This window comes from Emys orbicularis, chromosome 11, assembly GCF_028017835.1.
Source record: "Emys orbicularis isolate rEmyOrb1 chromosome 11, rEmyOrb1.hap1, whole genome shotgun sequence".
Lineage (NCBI taxonomy): Eukaryota > Metazoa > Chordata > Testudines > Emydidae > Emys > Emys orbicularis.
Window position 1 is genome coordinate 55,952,765 of NC_088693.1, and position 17,407 is coordinate 55,970,171.

The following is a 17,407-nucleotide window of genomic DNA, read 5'->3' on the forward strand; positions in this document are numbered from 1 at the left end:
ACAGCTTCCACCATTGCTGGAGGTTGATGGTCACACGAGACTAACTGTTCCTTAGGGGTTGAATGCACCACCTCAACAGCATTTTCAGCCCCCGCTGAATTTTGAGGCCATATGTACTTATTTTCTGTGTAGCTCTCTCAAACCTGCATAGCTTGGAGAAATTAAAGGTTGGATTTGTGATGTATACTTCAGTGTGTTTGCAGCATAGTTACTGCTGAGCTTACCTGACAGGTTAACTTTTTGGGGAAAGCTGAATCACTAGTGCTGAAGGGAAGGTAAAAGCAAGTAGCTCTGGGTAGGAGGGCCTGTGAATAATTCACACACTTGGGGTTGAAATTTGGTCCATTGATTTATATTGTATCTAAGACACTTAAGGAAAAATCCAATTCCAATCATGTCTTTTGTTTTGAAGCTAGAAATGGGTGCTATGAGATCCACACTGCAGAATCTGGAGAGGGAGAACAAGAGGCTAATGGATCGCTTGGCGGCACTGGAACACCAGCAGGTAACCTGAGATTTTCAGTCAGCTTTTGTTGGCCTGTGTACTCTCACCTTCAGTTTGTTCTAAAATAGGTAGGTAACCCTAGTGTCCTGACTGGTGAGTGACTATGCTAGGAGTCAAGCTACAATCTGAAATAGTTATCCTGATCACATGATATTTCTGTGCCTAGTTTCCAAACGAATGGAATGTGAGAGAGGGGAGACAAAAGAATAAAATAACGGCTACATGTTAATTTTGTTTTCAGGTTCCCATTTGAATTTGTTAAAGAGTGAAAAATGTTCATGCTGTGTGGGAGGGAATTTATGACTAGCTGAAGGGACCACTTATGCTATGGCTACACTTGGAGTTAGGGGTGTGATTCCAAACTTGTGTGGATGTACCTGTGCTAGTGCTCCTCGGGCTAGAGTGCTAAAAATAGCTGTGTAGCCGGGATAGCATGGGCAGTGGCAAGCAGTGACACGGACTAACCACCCCGAGTATGTACCCATGGGGTCCTGAAGTACAACTATATCAGGGATTTTCCCATGGGTATTCTGTTCCATTATGTAGTGTAGGTGGGACTTTAGCCTGCATACACTATAAGATAGAAGATAGCCAGCTACAAGTCAGTTAACACTTCTGTTGGTACTTTGAGATGTCATTTCTGCTGTCTTTTTTTCTATCCTCTCTCACTATTGCTGTAGCACTGAAACTTGACCAGTGCTAGAAACAGTGGAAGTGTTAGTGCAGACCAGCTGCAGAGTTTTTACCACTGTGTCCTCCAACTGTACTGAGCAGGTCCAGATCTCGTGGTAGTAAAAACTGTCTATGCTAATTGTGTCAGCGTGAGAGACTTTCAGAAAAACTTCATTGTAAATAGGTCCTCAAATCAGGAAGCTAGAGAAAATTCAGCTGAAACAGCTTATGCATGTCTGTCATGTGGTGATCAAAATTAATTATAAGATAGTTAAGTTCTTTAAAGTTAAAATATAATAAGGGACAGTTTATTTACCATCTCCCCTCCACACACAAAAGTAGCTTCACAATAATTAATCACTCATAGGGTATGAATCAACAAAATGTTCTGAAGCTTAAAAATAGTTCATCTCCATAATTTTCCAATTCTTTGTTCCTTCTGGTACCTGCTCTCACTCTGAACCATTTTTTTGCCTATGACCCTTGCCTTCCCCACTCTCTGTCCTTTGCCAATTCCTTTTCTCCTCCTTTCCCGCTTGCCAGAGGACAGGTTCTTCTGCCATTCACTTTCTTGCTGCCTGTGCTTGAGGTTAGGCTCTATGATCCAGGGATTGGTCTAGATCAGGGATAGGCAACCTACGGCACGCGTGCCAAAGGTGGCACACGAGCTGATTTCCAGTGGCACTCACACTGCCCGGGCCTTGGCCATCGGTCTGGGGGGCTCTGCATTTTAATTTAATTTTAAATGAAGCTTCTTAAACATTTTAAAAACCTTACTTACTTTACATACAATAGTTTAGTTATATATTATAGACTTATAGAAAGAGACCTTCTAAAAACGTTAAAATGTATTACTGTCACGCGAAACCTTACATTAGAGTGAATAAATGAAGACTCGGCACATCACTTCTGAAAGGTTGCCGACCCCTGGTCTAGATGGTTGAGAACCAGTGTGTGCCTGCTTCTTCCTATAGGCTGGCGTGGCTTAGTACCAATGTGGTACGACTACATCTTTTTGCTGCTCTGTTTCACTTGGTAAGAACTCTTGTTCATTTTTAAATGAAAATCTGGACAAAACAGGAGGACAAAGGTAGTGCTAAAACTTGAAGGGGAAAAGGGCTAAACCTCAGGGAGAGACAAGATGCTGAAGCCCAAGTCCATTTTGGCTTGTTTTTCCTAGGAGAGCGTGACCTCTGCTCTTGTTTTCCCAGTATGCTCAACAGCAGGTCGAACAGGTTCTAGCAGAGCTGACGGACAGTAAGAATAAACTGGCCTACGACAAAGGAAAGCTTCAGGTACCTGATTTTTGCCTTTATATCAGTTTGTTCAGAGCAGGAAGAAATCCTTCTGTCCAGCTGATCCAGGATTATTTAACTACACCTTCACTATTACAGTTGAAAAGAAGTTCTTGTATTTCCTTCTGCAGATGTCATTTGTGCAACAGCTGCCAGATATTTTTAAGTAGTTTGGGATTTAAAACGGTCTCTGATCCTCGTCAGACCATTTATTGCCTTTAGGTAAAAGACTGGGTTGAGTTGCCTCACTTATTACAGCTATAGGATTCCGGGTAAACAGGTCACTGGATGTATGAAAATCATTGAGTAATGAGGAAGGAAAGGGGGGCATTCTAAAGCAACACGCATGTTAAGAAACCCTTGTCAAAGAGAGCCTGGGAGTTTGGAGTGTCTTAGATAAGCAGGTTATTCCAAGGGGTAAAATAAGAAGGGAACAGACAGCATGGTTATAAATATAGATAAAGAAAATTAAAGTAAGTGCACAATAGAAGGGGATGATGAAAGCGAGATATTTTCATTTCTGAGTTGCAGATGGGTGCCTTAGAATTTGGGAAAGGGGTGGATGGATTTTGGGGTGCTTGTGAAAAAACAGCCTAGAAGAGACCAGTGGAGAGAGTGGTGGCTATTTACATGGTGAGACAGCTGCATGTTTGTGTAGTGTCACTACATCTGGTGATTATTGTGGAGGCTTTAAAGTCTTGATAGACCAGCACGAGATGAGCAGCTATTCAATAGGTGTGCAGTTTTCTCAACCTCACTGCAGCTACACAGAGGGCTGTTCCTGAGTCCCCAGGGGTGGTCATTTGCTGCACACCTCACCACTCCACATCTGAAATGGTTGAGTCTGCACCAGAGACAGCATGGCAACTCGAGGCCAGGAGTCTCTTGTAAAGCACTGAGTGATGAGGAAGGAGTTTCTTACAGGGGGAGCAGCTTGTTCCCATTCTGCTTGCCACAATGTGATGAGATGGTTGGTAACAAAGTCCATATTGGTCTTTTATTGATGAGTTGGTGGCAAGGCACCTCCTATATATCTATCTATATCTTTGAAAAGTGGCAGTTGTAGTATCTCCTGGATTGTGTCAAGGAGGTTCTTTCCTGCAATATAAGGCCTGATGTTAGGAGACTGGTTTCCACTTATGTTTTGTGCTCTCATGGTTCCTGTTGTTAGTCTCATCATTAGATCCAATTGTACATCAACTAGCTTTGTGTGGGGAGAGTTTTTGACCACACAGGAGCACGATAGTCTCTAACCAAGTAGCAAAGAGCTATCGCGAAGCTGTGCAGTGTTTGCGCATTAGCTCCCCAAGCTGAGCCTGCAAGCTTATTGAAGAAGCCATTTCTTTTCTTAATCTTCTGAGCTACTTTGGAGAGGTAAGTGTGTGAGCTAGAATAACTCCTAAATGTACTGATGATAGTCATAGGTGAGGAGCCAAGACACTATACTGAGCTTTATATTAAAATGATTCATCCTGTTGTAATTTTGCCTTTATGTGAAGATAAAGTGAAATGACTCTCCTGCTGCTCCTCATATTCTGAGACTTTGCTCAGTGTTAATTTCTTTTAGTTTTACAAACACTCTCTCGCTCGCTGCTTCTCTGGCTGTCTCAAGCGCATTCCTTCTCTTCACTTACTAAATAGGTGCATTGAGATTTATGCTGACTGCGTCTCTGCTTTTTCCTTTAGACCAAAGTACAGCAGCTGGAGGAAGAACTGCAATCTCTTGCAGATGCACATTCAGAGAATAGCCACCTTCGCAAGCTGAATACAGCCTTGGAGACCAAATATACTCAGGTACAATCAAACTCAGAGGATTCTTCACTTCTCAGCGTTGGAGTCAAACTGCTCCCCTCAAGAACATCAATAGCGTAATACTAACTTTTATTATTATAAATAACAGGTGAATGTAGAACTTGGCTCTGTCAAGATTAACATGCAAAGGATGGAAGCTCAGCTGAAGCAGGTACCAAAACAACAAGGCTGTTTTCCTGCAAATGTTATGTGTGTGTTTAGGGCTGGAACTTGCCAAATCTGTGGGATTGTAGGAATTTTCATGTCTTTCTACTCCTGGCTCACAGTAGAGAGTATAAATTGTCACAGATTATTTGGTTGCTTTTCTGGGAGGGGAAAAAGGAAGAATGCTGTGAATGTTCAGGCCAATCTGATCTAGATCACTTATTCAGTCTTGTTAGGAACAGCACAAACAGGGGTTATGTTGTGCTGGGCAGAGGTACCAAGCTTGCATGTTTTATTAGGTGCACTAGGCCATGTTTTCTGCTAGTCTTGTTTGGATGTCTGAGAAGAAACAGAAGTCTGTGAGTGCCAGTTTAATATTGCAAATTAGTTTGTTGCCGGCCCAAAGGGCCCGAGGGGGGCAACAGCGGGGTTCGTTGCCCGGTGTGCTTCGCACCAATGAACACACCGAGGTGGAGAAGCAATCCAAGTTTATTCAAGAGCTCTGAATAGGCACTAGGAGACCAACATGTCTCAAATCAAGCGCAGCACATATAAGCAAGTTTCCCCTTTTATATTCCAAGCTGTTTCTGTGCAGGCTTTGTCTGTTTCTCCCCCACTACCCCTCCCTGCCCAAGCAAGTACAGCAGACACACATTGTGGCTTATTAGAACATTTCCCATTTGTCTGCTAATCTTCGGCCTTCGCAGGCTAAGACGTAGAGGCTTCTCCCTCCCCCTTCCCCCTGTCCTTATCTCTACTGTATTTGTGAGCGAAACTGCAGCTGTCTGCTAGAAAAGCTGACCATCACATTTTCTGCTACAGCATGTAGGCAGTTAGCATAGAAGTAGGTGAAAGTTCACAAGATGGAGTTCTGTGGTTCACTTAGACCCAGAGCAAGGGAGTTTCATCGGCACTTATGGCCTTCCACTCCCCCGAGTTACCTGGTAGCTATGCCTAGTGACACCAACAAGTTCTTGGTCAGAGAAGGAAATCCTTTAGATTCTTAAAGAAAATTACAGTTTATAGTAACTGCCTTAAAGTGTGTTCTGTTGGGATGGATTGCTCCTAGAATGATGAAGGAAAATGCTCAAGTTGTAGGATATGCAAATAGTATGTGCCACGCTAGTTTGCACTTCAGATTAGAGAGGCAGGATGCAGCAGTGATTAGGATGGGATCCTGTAGCGCAGTAGGCCTTGGTTCAATTCCCTGCCCTACCACTTACTCCCATGGGCAAATAAGTCATCTAGTCGTCATACCTATAATAATGCTGCCCTACCTCACAGGGATGTCAGGGGGGATAAATACTGGAGCTGGGCAGAAAAGTGTTTGTCAAACAAATGTTTTCCCATCCTGAATTGGGATGACTAGCTCAAATTTTCGCAAACCAAAAATCCAACAACAAAAATGTGGTTTGGGGCACTCAAATGTTTAGAAAATCAAAAGTTGTTTTGAACTTGAAAACCAGAATTTTCAAAAAAAATTTCAAAAACTAATTTGAAAAATTCATCTAACTTAACCCTTTCCTGCAAAAAGTTTCACTTTTGACAAATTGGAATTTTTTGACAAAATATTTCATCAAGCAATTCCCAACTAGCTCTAACAGATACTTTAAAGATTGTGAGACAGTCTGACATTGTGGTAATGGGAGCCATAGATTCACACCAAAATAAAGCAAAATCCACTATCCGAATGCCCTCAAACTTTAGGAAAGCAATTTACAAAGATAATATTAAGTTATCTCCATTCTACAGATAGGGGAAAAATGGAGACACAGAAAGGTCTCACAGCAAGAGATTGGCAGAATCATGAATAGAACCCTTAGAATGTTCTGCCTCACATGACGCAAGATTAAGTTCCAGATGGTGAGCTGTTACATTCTGCTTGGTGAGGTCACAGTATATAATATGATCAGAAGGGGAAAGGCATAGTGACATTGCATATAGTTCTAATGCTGTACTGGTGAGCAGTGATGTCTCAGTGCTAATAAGATATGAAGGGAAACCACACATATTTAGCTTCCCCAGATAAGTTGCTGTGGAAAATTTGGTCTTGCAAAGTATTGGGAAAGAAAACTGAAAACCCCCCTCAAATTAATCAGAAATAGTAAATGATGCTTTAAAATGGCTTACAAGGTCTTTATAAAGTAATGCAGTGCAGGGATAAGATGCAGTATCTGTGAGTGTGGCCTCTATTGTGTCTTCAGTGGGATAGACATTTTGGGGGTAGTTTGTTACCTTACTGTGCGCTCTTCTGGTTTTCTTTATTTCTTCCTTTTTCCCTCCTCCCATCCATTTCTGTCTACTTGGACTGATTGATTTGTTTTGTAGCAACAATGCCACCAAAAAGAAGAAAATCCTCAGAGAGGCCCTGGCAGCAGAAGCCCAGTGTTCATTACATTAGGTCAGATATGGGTGGTTTGGGAGAGGGAGCTGCCGGCTTTGGATCGCATGCTTCTACTGTCCATTGCCCTTCACACCGGGTTCATTTCATGCCGGGTCTACATTCAAGGAAGTCTGCTTCTGAATGTGGTGACTGTCCTAGAATCTCTCTGAGGACTTTGTTAAATGCTATTAAGACCATGGAGGAAAGATTGGAGGGTAAAATAGACATCCTCGCTCCAAGGCTATTGAAAGCTGAATGGTCTGCAGAACTTAGTGAAGAAGATTTCCTGATGGTGAGTGAAGACTTTGAAACAAACTAGCAGGGGTGTCCAGCCTATGGCCTACCAGAGCATTTCATAAGGCCCATGGCATGTTTCAATACAATCTACTAATGGCATTTTGTCATCATGTGCACATCATTTTAGTTTACACAAGTGTATAAATAGATAATACTGCACATAGAAACAGTCTATCTAAATACACACAAAAGAAGCTGAACTTAAAATATAAATCAATACAGGTGACTTTAAATCTTATTAAAATATTTAGAATCTGTTTGGCCCATACAAGTTTGTGCCTAGGTTTACGTGGCCCTCCTGGGTAATAAGGTTGGGCACCTCTGAACTATACGATAGAAACTTAAGGCAGTTTCTGGGGCACTAATAATTCAATTGTTAGCAAAAATTAGGAAATACTGGAAAATACCAACTACAGGTGTCTTTGGGAGCTTCTTGTATAGAAAGGTGCAGGCTCAGTTAATGAAGTCCACTTAGAAGACAAAGTTTTCAGACTGAAATTATTTCTGACTCTAGACTTGAGGTAATGTGCAGGGATATGTGAGGTAATGGTCCTGTCTGAATTGTTGATGTAAAAAGGCCAGACCACCTTCCGACTGATGCTATATATTTAGTTTGTTGGAAGACAGATCAGGTTTGGTTTATAATGGGATTGGGACAAAGGAAGCCCTCTGTGTTCTAAATTGTATCTCAGTAACCCAGCTGAGAAGCTTTGAACTTGATTTACAAGTGGAAGTTTCAAGGAACAGGTAGAAACAAACTTTGAGTTACCCTGGGTGACACAAAGTAGATCACCTTTGATTTTGAGAAAGCCAAAAGTATTTTAGTTTTAAAGTTTTTTTTTTCCCTTGGGAAGCAGAGATTGGAGAATATTGTGTACCTGATACCCAGAGGACGTCACTAAAAGTTATATTTTTGGAATAAAAAATAGTAACTGGCTTATTCTGGTTTCCATTTTTTGGACAATATGTCAGGAGTTTGGCTAAAAAAAAAAAAATCTCTTCTTTTCTGCCATATCTTTTTGAATTACCTATTTTGTGTTCTCTTTTAATATTAAAAGAAGTGGTATACCCAGAGACTTGTTCCTATGCCTAGAGCTATAGTTATGGCTGGCAGTATCCAGAGGAGTCTCATGAAATGTCAGTTATTTGTGTTTAACGTGGCCTTTGGATTTTGCAAACAATTGACTTGTCCCTCCTTTCTCTCTGTTACAAACTGTGGCTTATAAGGATTGTGTTTATTGGGAGATTAGTGAGCAGCAGCTCTTTATAAAATATTGCAGATCTCTAATGATAATAAATGTAACAATTAAACAGTAACGTGCACTCAAATGAGGAAATGCTTGAACTATGGATGATCTGCAGTGAGAAACCGTAATGACTATCAATAAAGCGAGCACCCATGACTCTGTACATTGTAACAAATATTTAAAAATCCATTAAACTAGAAGACTATTCTCTAAAAATAAAACCAAGGAAATAAATCCTATCAATAGATTCAGGAGAAAACACATATGCTTGTTTTACTGCTACTCATGTTTAATTTATTTTAAAGCTTGGATTCTGAGGGAAATATTGGATCTTTGTTTCATAAAGTCAAAAAGAGGTTTAATGCCCCTGAAGGAAAGTACTGCAGCCCCTACTGGGGTTGGAGTTTCCAGTTCCATCTCATTATCTCCCTCACCGAGGCCGGATGAGGGGTGGCAGTTTCTTTATAATGCTTGTTTTGAAAAATAAAATCTCTTGTTCTAAATACCGAATCAAGGTGTCTAGATTTCAGGACATCTGGACCATTTCGCTGGTAAAGTCCCTCCACCACCTTAAATTGTAAACTATTAGAACCAATTCCTTTGATTTGGAAAACTAAAATTCACCCTCTTCCTCTGTCTCTTTGCAAAGGCACAGACCACCTTTGAACACAAAGAAGAAGAATTTTCTATGGCAATCAAGTCCCGTGATGAGGCATTGCGAGAGAGTCAGAAAATTAAGGGGCACATGGAAGCCATGGAAGAGAGGGAGAAGCAAAAGGCAAGGAAACAGGATTTTTCTTTAAAGGAGACAAATCTGATATAGTCTGGCTCAGATTCCAGCACAGCAAATTTAAACTTCAACATAAGTCTTATTAGCTTGTTGATGTCTACATGGACAACAGTGCTCCAATACTGGTTCTGGAATGAGTGTAGAATACTGACTCCTGAGTCTCAAGGTGCTGTACAATCCTGTATGATGTTTTGCAGTATTATGCAGCATTCAACTGATGGTCATTGATAAAGTAGGCAGTTGATGCCAGCAACATACAGGTGGTAACCAGGGGTTAATATTTACTTAGAAAGTTCTGTATCAGCAATTGGGACCTGATTCTCCTCTTACATCAGTGCGAGTCAGAAGTTACCTTGAAATCAGTGGAGTTAACACTTATGTAAATGTAACACTTATTTAATGTTGGACCCTAAACCTTTGAATAAGGGTGCAAAACAGAGTCTGGCAGATGCAACATAGTCAATGTGGACTTCATAGTGGACAGTACCGCAACATGCTATTAGAGTTCGTATTCCACTCTCGTGCCCTATGCTGATGGGAACTGAATGCCACAGAGGCAGCATGTTTAACCAGTGTTGGTAAAGTTGGAGGGGTTAGGTCTGTCCCTCCTTAGCCAGAATGACAGGTTCCTCTGATGATTACACCAAAGGGTGGGCGGGAAATGGAGAGGAATTCTGGAGAACTTTTCTCCTCCCAGCACACCTTCAAATACAGGCTGAAGGAGATGTTTTGATAATTGGGCCTACAAATTTACCCTAATTGTGAGGTAAACTTTAAATAGTAAGTGAAAGTTCATAAGATGTCACAAATCATAACAAATGTTGATGGGAAAAGGTACAAAAGGGAGACAGACTGAATTAGTCCATTAACCACTCCTTTTTGGAGGCCTTAAGAAAGTGACTTTAGAGAGAAAAACTGGCTACTGGCTGCCACTCTCACTGTCTCTTGGGACTCGGTCATCCTGAGAGATGTCCTGACCAGGCCAGAGAGAGGGAGCCAGGTAACACTGCCACTGGCTCCAGCAGAATCCCGAATACCACTTGGGATGTGAGACTTTGTCTCCCCACCCCGCCCAAAAGTATGAGCTTTTCCTTCCCTGCCTTATGGCTTCTTTCCTATCCCCCCCTCCTTTTTCCTTCTGTCTAATAAAACTCTGGCTTAGCTGGCCAAGATTATATTTTGTAACATAGTGGTAAGCCTGTGACCAGAAAGAGGCAGCTAAATGCAATGCCCTCCAAAATATGCAATGCCCTTGATGCTGGTACAAGTTTGCTAGGTCTCGGAGTGAATAAGACCAGGTACTGTGCCTGTGTTTTACCAGCAATGAAGTTGCAAGTGAAAGTCAACACCAGAGACAGAAACTTCATTTTCTATCTTTGCTGTTCTTTTCTCTGTGTGTGTGTGTGTGTTTGTCTTGTTTTATCTTTTAGGTAGTGGAAATGGACTTTAATAACAAGAAGAAGAAGAACTGCTCATACCCATCTCTACTTACTTTTCTTTTCCCCAAAAGGACAATTATTACCATCTTTAAGACCATCAGACAAGGGTTTTTTTCTTTCTAAAAAAACCTCTTAACTAAAGGGAAAGGAAACAAGGGATGTTGTTGAAATGAAAGCCTTATTTGATACTTTTTATTTGAAATGCTTTAACTGTGTTTCCTTCTTTTCTTTATCTTTAATAAAAGGCTAAAAGGATTTTTAATTGTGTTTGCGCCATGGTACTAAGCAGGCTGAAATCGCTATATACCAAACCCCAAACCTTGTTTAAAACTGTTTAATGTTGGACAGTGACTGGGTTATATTAACACCTTTGGCCCATTTTTTAATTAATACAACAAAGACAAGACCAATCTTCCCTGAGCCTGCAGGGGTGTAGCCTACTTATGATTTATATAAAGAGTATGATCAAAGTAGTCTTTATTGGAAGTTAACCAATTTCCCCCCTCTGCCTGCTTTCTTGAATTTTAGATGGCAAACTTAAAGCGCCAGCTAGAGGAGGCAAAGGAGGATAACGACAAGGTGACATCTGTGCTGGAGAATGTGCTGGCTTCTCACAGCAGGATGCAGGCAGCTCTGGAGAAGGTGCAAACTGATCTGGGGCGCAAGGATTCTGAGATCACAGGACTCAGAAAAGACAGGTAACTGTGCTTGAAACTCTCTCTGACTCTCCGTATCTGCAATGTAGTGAAAAACTAAACAAGCCAGGCCAGGGAATGGCTTGATCACTAGCTCTTTCCCTAGAGCTCAAGACCATTATCTGCCTTTTGGTAAGTAAGCAGACTATATAGGACCAGATAAGGTGGGAACCCAGTTTGTTTTTATAGTCCCTGCAGTTAGTTTTTTTCTGCAATATTGGGAGAATGGAGTCATAGCAGTGGTGAAGCACCAGCTGATTTGCCCCTCAGGTACATATGACCAGTTGTGTAAGGGTTGTAGTTGAGAATACACTGTCTTCTCCGTTAACCTACCTATCATTCTTGTGCAAAAGGCATACTGCACTTACTTCATAAAAATATCTCCAGAAGTCAATCGTGTAGGGATTTATAACTGGGAATAGTGGGAGTCAACATCCAAAAACCTTTTACAGACTTTTTTAATACCGTTAACTCAGGGATCGGCAACCTTTGGCATGCGGCCCATCAGGGTAAGCCCCTGGCAGGCTGGGCCGGTTTGTTTACCTGCTGCGTCCGCAGGTTTGACCGATCGCAGCTCCCACTGGCCACGGTTCACCGCTCCAGGCCAATGGGGGCTGCGGGAAGGGCGGCCTGCACATCCCTTGGCCCGCGCCGCTTCCTGCAGCCCCCATTGGCCTGGAGCGGCGAATCGCGGCCAGTGGGAGCCGTGATCGGCTGAACCTGCAGATGCGGCAGGTAAACAAACCGGCCCGGCCTACCAGGGGCTTACCTGATGGGCCTCGCGCCAAAGGTTGCCGATCCCTGCCTTAACATATAACATTTTTCCCCACTGAGGCATAACTCCTTGAGTATCTCTGCAAATTTCAGGGTGCACATACCCTGCAATTTGTCTTACTTTTCAAGTAACTATTGATTCTTGAAATTTTAGGGGAAGTGCTCTGTTATTATAAAGCCAATATCTGATTATTAATCCCTATAGGAACTTATGTAGGCATCTAGCAGAGAGGAGATTGTAGTGTAAATGTAAATAGCACATTAACTGTATTTTTGTCTCTGATCTACCTTGATTAGCACACGGAAAGACTACTCCATTTCCTGTGTGGACAGAATTTATTCTGTATTTTTTTGAGATTTTTATTCTAGTTTGAACCAGTTAACATCCTGGCCCAAAATCTCACAGGTCAAAAATATCTGAGAATTTGCAGCACTTTCCTCTTTCTTTTACAATTAACACACAGTCAACAAACATAAAGTTTCAGATTAATGAGTTGGCAGAACATGTAATTACAGTTGTGATGTGAGCCAGTGAAGCATGTCAGCCACATGTACAATGGTATTTATGGGCAGGCAACTCCTGTCAGCCATGTATATAGTGCCAGTCATGATACTATAGGCCAGCAATCCCTGTGTCGCAGATTTTCATGAATGGGAGATGACTGTACATTGCTGCACAGCAAATCATAGTGCTGGGAATTCGATGATGCTATAAAATTAAAACTGATTTTGGATGCCTAGACCTATGGCTATACCAGTTAGCTAACATTAATGTCATTTGGCCTACCTTTACGTGCTGCTTGGGAATACACCAAGTGGTATGATATCAGTGGCTGAAGCCAATTCATAATCTCATGGTGTGCATAAGAAGGGGAAGAAATTGGGGGTTGAGAGAGAAGATTGACAAATTAAAATTCAGTTCAAAGTATTTGGTTTGGACTAGAAGGTAGAAAACTGAACTGTGATATGATCTCTGCTCTACAGGGCAAAGGAATGCATAGATAGCTTTGCTGTTAACCATGCCCCTTGATCGATTCTTTATTCTCTAACTCCGTTTGTTTGCAGGACCCAGAACCAACAAAAAATCCAGAGGTTAGAGGTAGAATTGGAACAGTACCAGGCCAAACTGGTTGTCATAGAAACTCAGCACAATAGTCAGGTAGAGACCAAGTTTTTCCAATGATAACAGGTTTGATTAGTTCTGTGGTACTGAACCATCCTGCTTTTTTGGAAGATGGAATGTGGAGGAGTACATGCTGGGAAACTTACAAGGCAAAATCTGTAAACATTGGGGTAGATCATTTTCTGGAGATTATAGAAAGGAAGTTTTACTCCATCCAGAAATGCCTTGAGAGAGGTAAACTTCCAACTGTCTTCAAATGGGAACAGAAAATGTAGACAAATGTTTCTGAAATGTGCATTTCCTTCTCATTAATATCTTTATTTTGTTCTTCACATTCTCCTCTTTACCTCTCTTTTTTGGGGGTGGGGGGGTGGGGGTGGGGGCATTGCTGCTTGTGTTTAAACTTAGAAATATTTAGTCTAGTCTTCTGTATTTTTGCTGGAGGCATTGGAGGCATCTCTTGGGCCATGTCTATACCAGGAGAAAGTTAAAACAAAATAGGTTTTAAAACACAATTCTAACACTTAAAGACAATTTTGCCCTTAACGTAGACAGGGCCATTATTAGTGTCAGTCATGGTTATGCCTACCATGGAAAGCCTTCATTTGGAAGGAAGTTTGCTGTCTTGTGAAGCCTTGATGGAAAGCGGGATGTGATGCTTGGTCTTCTGAAATTGAGTCTGAGGACTTCCCTCTGGCAAATACAAATGGTGTGTTAGCAGCCTCTGCTTAATGACTATCAATTGTGGGCAACTGGTGGCCAGAATTCCAGTCCAGCGAACTGACACTGACTGGGAAAAAGATCCCTTCTGTTCTTACTGGGGAGGTGGTGAGGGAAGGAGTGTTTATACAAGTTCTTTTCATTCAACTAAATATAAATTAGATCTCTCTCTCTCTTTACCCCTGAGGTGGACCCACTTTGTAAAGCACTAGAAGTCGCTAGAGCAGACAATAAGAAGCTTGCTTTGAGTTTGGAACAAGCTCTGCAGGCCAATAGTACCCTGCAGAGCAAGGTGATACATACTCAGGAAGAATTGGACAGGAAAGAAATTGAGCATCAGCAATTGATGGCCTGCAGGTAAGAACAAGTGCAAGGTGCCGTGGCCGAGGAACACTTTGCTTTTCCATTTCTAACTGCAGAGCTTGTGGCCCTTTCCATCCTTTTGTCAGTTGCAGCAACAATCTCTGTGGTGTTGCTGTTGAGCCAGCAGCTTGGTGGATTGATGGACTGGTGCAAAGCCACATGAACGAGCTATTTGCCTGCTGATGCAGTGACTTCTCCAGGCTCCTCTGCAGTGTTGGAAGGCTGCAAATGGAGCCCAGTCTTTCCTCTGGGCTGTGTGGCACAGCCCAGAATGCAGGAGCACTATACTGCTGTTTGAGTGAGTGACATGCCTGCGTGGCTGGCAGCACTTGCCACTGACAGCCTTGCAATATAGCTATTGTTCCTGTACTGCCAGCAAGGGATGGGGGCGGGGAAGGAGTCTGCCTCCTGGAAACTGCAGGCTGCTTGCTGATGGAATCCTTCATGATTTCCTTGGAGATGAGGAACGCTATGAGCTGGAGCAGTCCGCCTCATTCTCCTGGGAGAACTCTGCAGGCTGGCCTAGAGCAGCCACCTGCTGGCTCTGAGGGAAAAGCCTCCCTCAGGCAAGGAGAATCTGTCTTGTATTGCTATTTGGAGCTATTGTTGAGGAAAGAAATGTGCTGAACATGCAGTTGGATGAACAGATTGAACTGGCCTCCTGTATGCCCATGCTTCAAAAGCTAAGTCAAATCTTTGTGGTGCACATAATGTGGCAAAATGAGGCCCGCCCAAGCAGAGGAAATATTTTTTGGATCATCACTTTTTCCTGCTGTTTTCTTTTTGTGGCCAGGTCTTCCCACTTGCAGTGTTTATGAATTCTCTCAGTATGGTTTATTTCCTATAGCTTGTGTCTTCCTTCTTTCCTGAAAGGGAGCAGCTAATTGAAGAAGCCACAATGGAAGAAAGGCTGTATTCCGAACGCTTGGAGTCCTTGAAGAAGCAGTTTCAGACCGAGCGAGAGGCTATGAGGAAAGCAGGTCACAGAGAATCTGCTGAGGTGAGGAGGGGCAGAATTACAAGATTCCTTCCATGGTCCGAGTCCTGAGAAGAGCTCTGCTTCCCAACAATAAGAAAACAAAAGGGATCCATGACACTTCTTGTCCCCCTTTTGTGTTGCAGTATCATTTGGTAGCAACATAGAGTTTGGCCTGCAGTGGACAAAGTGATGCTGTAGCGGCTGTAGCATAGTTAGTGATGTATTTATCATGTCTGTCCCTCCCCTTTTGTTTTTTGTGCAAACCTAACTGTATTCCCCTCTAGAGCCTATGGAATAAACCAAAGATTAATTAGAACATGGTTTCCAGGAAGAACCAAAAGGCTATAGTTTGAAGGTTGTATGATGTTGGATAGCAGCCTCCAATTACTACAAAATTCTTGTCATAAAAACATGGTATATGGAAGAGAAGAGGCAGTAAAACAGTGATCTCTGCTTCTTTGGTCTGTCGTGGGCTATATTCTTTCTATAATCTGTGTCCTCTGACCATAGAAGTATTCAGAAACCCAGAGGTTAAGCTGTGTATTCTTTCATTCCCTATGAATAACTGGAGGATCCAGCTTACCAGCTACTTACCAGGCACTCTTCCTGGTGATGTTCACAGGAAATACATGTCTCTGATTACCCTAGCCAGACATTTTTGGGGATGAACATGAACTAACCTCTTCTATATGCCTCCTAGCTGAAGAAAGCCCTTGAAGAGGCTTCTTCCAAATCTGCTGAAGTGTCCCGGGCTAACAGGGAGCTGCGGCAGAAAATAATGGAGTTGGAAAAGTCCCTGGTCAGTTACAGGGGGAAGCTAAAGAGCCAAAGATCTCAAATCAGACACTACTTGGCTTCCAAGACTAACAACATCCAGAACACAGAGAGGATAAAGGTTTGTGCAGATACCTTTTCACTCTGAAAAACCCCGTTCATCTCTCCCCCGAATGGGAAGAACTACTGCTGTCACTGCAGTGGGGCCAGGCCAGGATACTGCCATTGGTATGGAAAAAACCTGGTGCCAATAGGAGTCTGATAGTGTCAGTAACAGCTGGGAAATGCTTGTCCTTTGGTTTTTTTTTTTTTTTTTTGCTACATTAAATGCTCCTTTTGCTATGGGGTCACTCTATAGTTCGACAGATCACTTCATGGCAGTCCTTTGTTTCCCAGTTCAGTGGATTGGATAAGGCATCTTTTTGCCAACGGATCATGCTGAAGGGAAGGGCCTGCAGCTTCTGGCTGCCTTTGTGTCCTTTTTATAAACGAGTGATTTCCAGTCAGTAGAACACTGCTGGGTGCTTGTGCCTCCCTCTCCCTGCCTTAATCCTCTGTGCTGGGCGCCAGTGCCACTCCGCTGCCTGCTTGCCCCCAGCAGAGCATGTGTTACTCCAAACCTCAGTCACACAGTAAGGATGGGGTTTGGAGTAGCCCAAGCTCTGTCACATGAAACAGTTTCACTAAAGCTTCCTCCTTTCATTTAAAATTATTTTCAGGAGATTGAATCTGAGCTGAGGCAAATGGAGCTGATCAAGGAGCAGTATCAGAAGAAAAACTATGAGCAGGTGGGAGCTCACTATACAACTTCCCCTTTCCATTAGATTAGAATCTGCACGCGGTCACTGAGATCTCACTTTCATGCCATCCCTAGTCACAGAGCATCCAGAAATTCATGACAGAGTTAACAAGTCTTCAGAGTGAGATGCAGACCTTGGCCAAAAACCAGCATGAAGTGGCAACACGGAACAGGCAGCTGGAGAGCCAGCTGGAAATGGAGCAAAAAGTGCGGCAGCAGCTAGAGAACCAGTGTCAGGTAAAATGCTCACAGCCTTGGAAATACAGTATGATCCATGCTGAGCTGCATGATCCTGTCCTGGGAGCTGAATGCTTATTGCCTCTGAGCATGTCGCTGGGCCACACATGTAGGGTCCTATTGCCGGTGGTGGGTGCACATTCCCATGCCAAGGGGGCTTTTATAACCTCTTTATAGCTGCTTATAGGAGCGTGGCCAGCAATGTAAGGCATGTGCTTTTATGGAACTTAATATTTGACCTACTGGGCTGGGAGTTGTTATTCTACTAAAACTTTCCAGTCCAGCTTCCTGCTCATTCTGTTACATAAAAATGGTTTGTGTTATATCCTGCATGAGCAAAATAAAGAGAGGGGTTTGGG

General features: G+C 42.6%; 1 protein-coding gene across 1 annotated transcript in view; it reads left to right on the forward strand.

The window, feature by feature from the left end:
* CCDC150 (coiled-coil domain containing 150) overlaps positions 1 to 17,407 on the forward strand; it is a 45,518-nt gene that overhangs the window by 25,535 nt on the left and 2,576 nt on the right. Inside the window, exons 14-23 of the mRNA XM_065413584.1 lie at positions 2,389 to 2,472; positions 4,159 to 4,266; positions 9,005 to 9,133; positions 11,113 to 11,282; positions 13,119 to 13,212; positions 14,084 to 14,253; positions 15,133 to 15,259; positions 15,939 to 16,133; positions 16,732 to 16,800; positions 16,887 to 17,048. Of these exons, the coding sequence (XP_065269656.1) occupies positions 2,389 to 2,472; positions 4,159 to 4,266; positions 9,005 to 9,133; positions 11,113 to 11,282; positions 13,119 to 13,212; positions 14,084 to 14,253; positions 15,133 to 15,259; positions 15,939 to 16,133; positions 16,732 to 16,800; positions 16,887 to 17,048 (1,308 nt within the window). The remainder of the gene's footprint in view (positions 1 to 2,388; positions 2,473 to 4,158; positions 4,267 to 9,004; positions 9,134 to 11,112; positions 11,283 to 13,118; positions 13,213 to 14,083; positions 14,254 to 15,132; positions 15,260 to 15,938; positions 16,134 to 16,731; positions 16,801 to 16,886; positions 17,049 to 17,407) is intronic.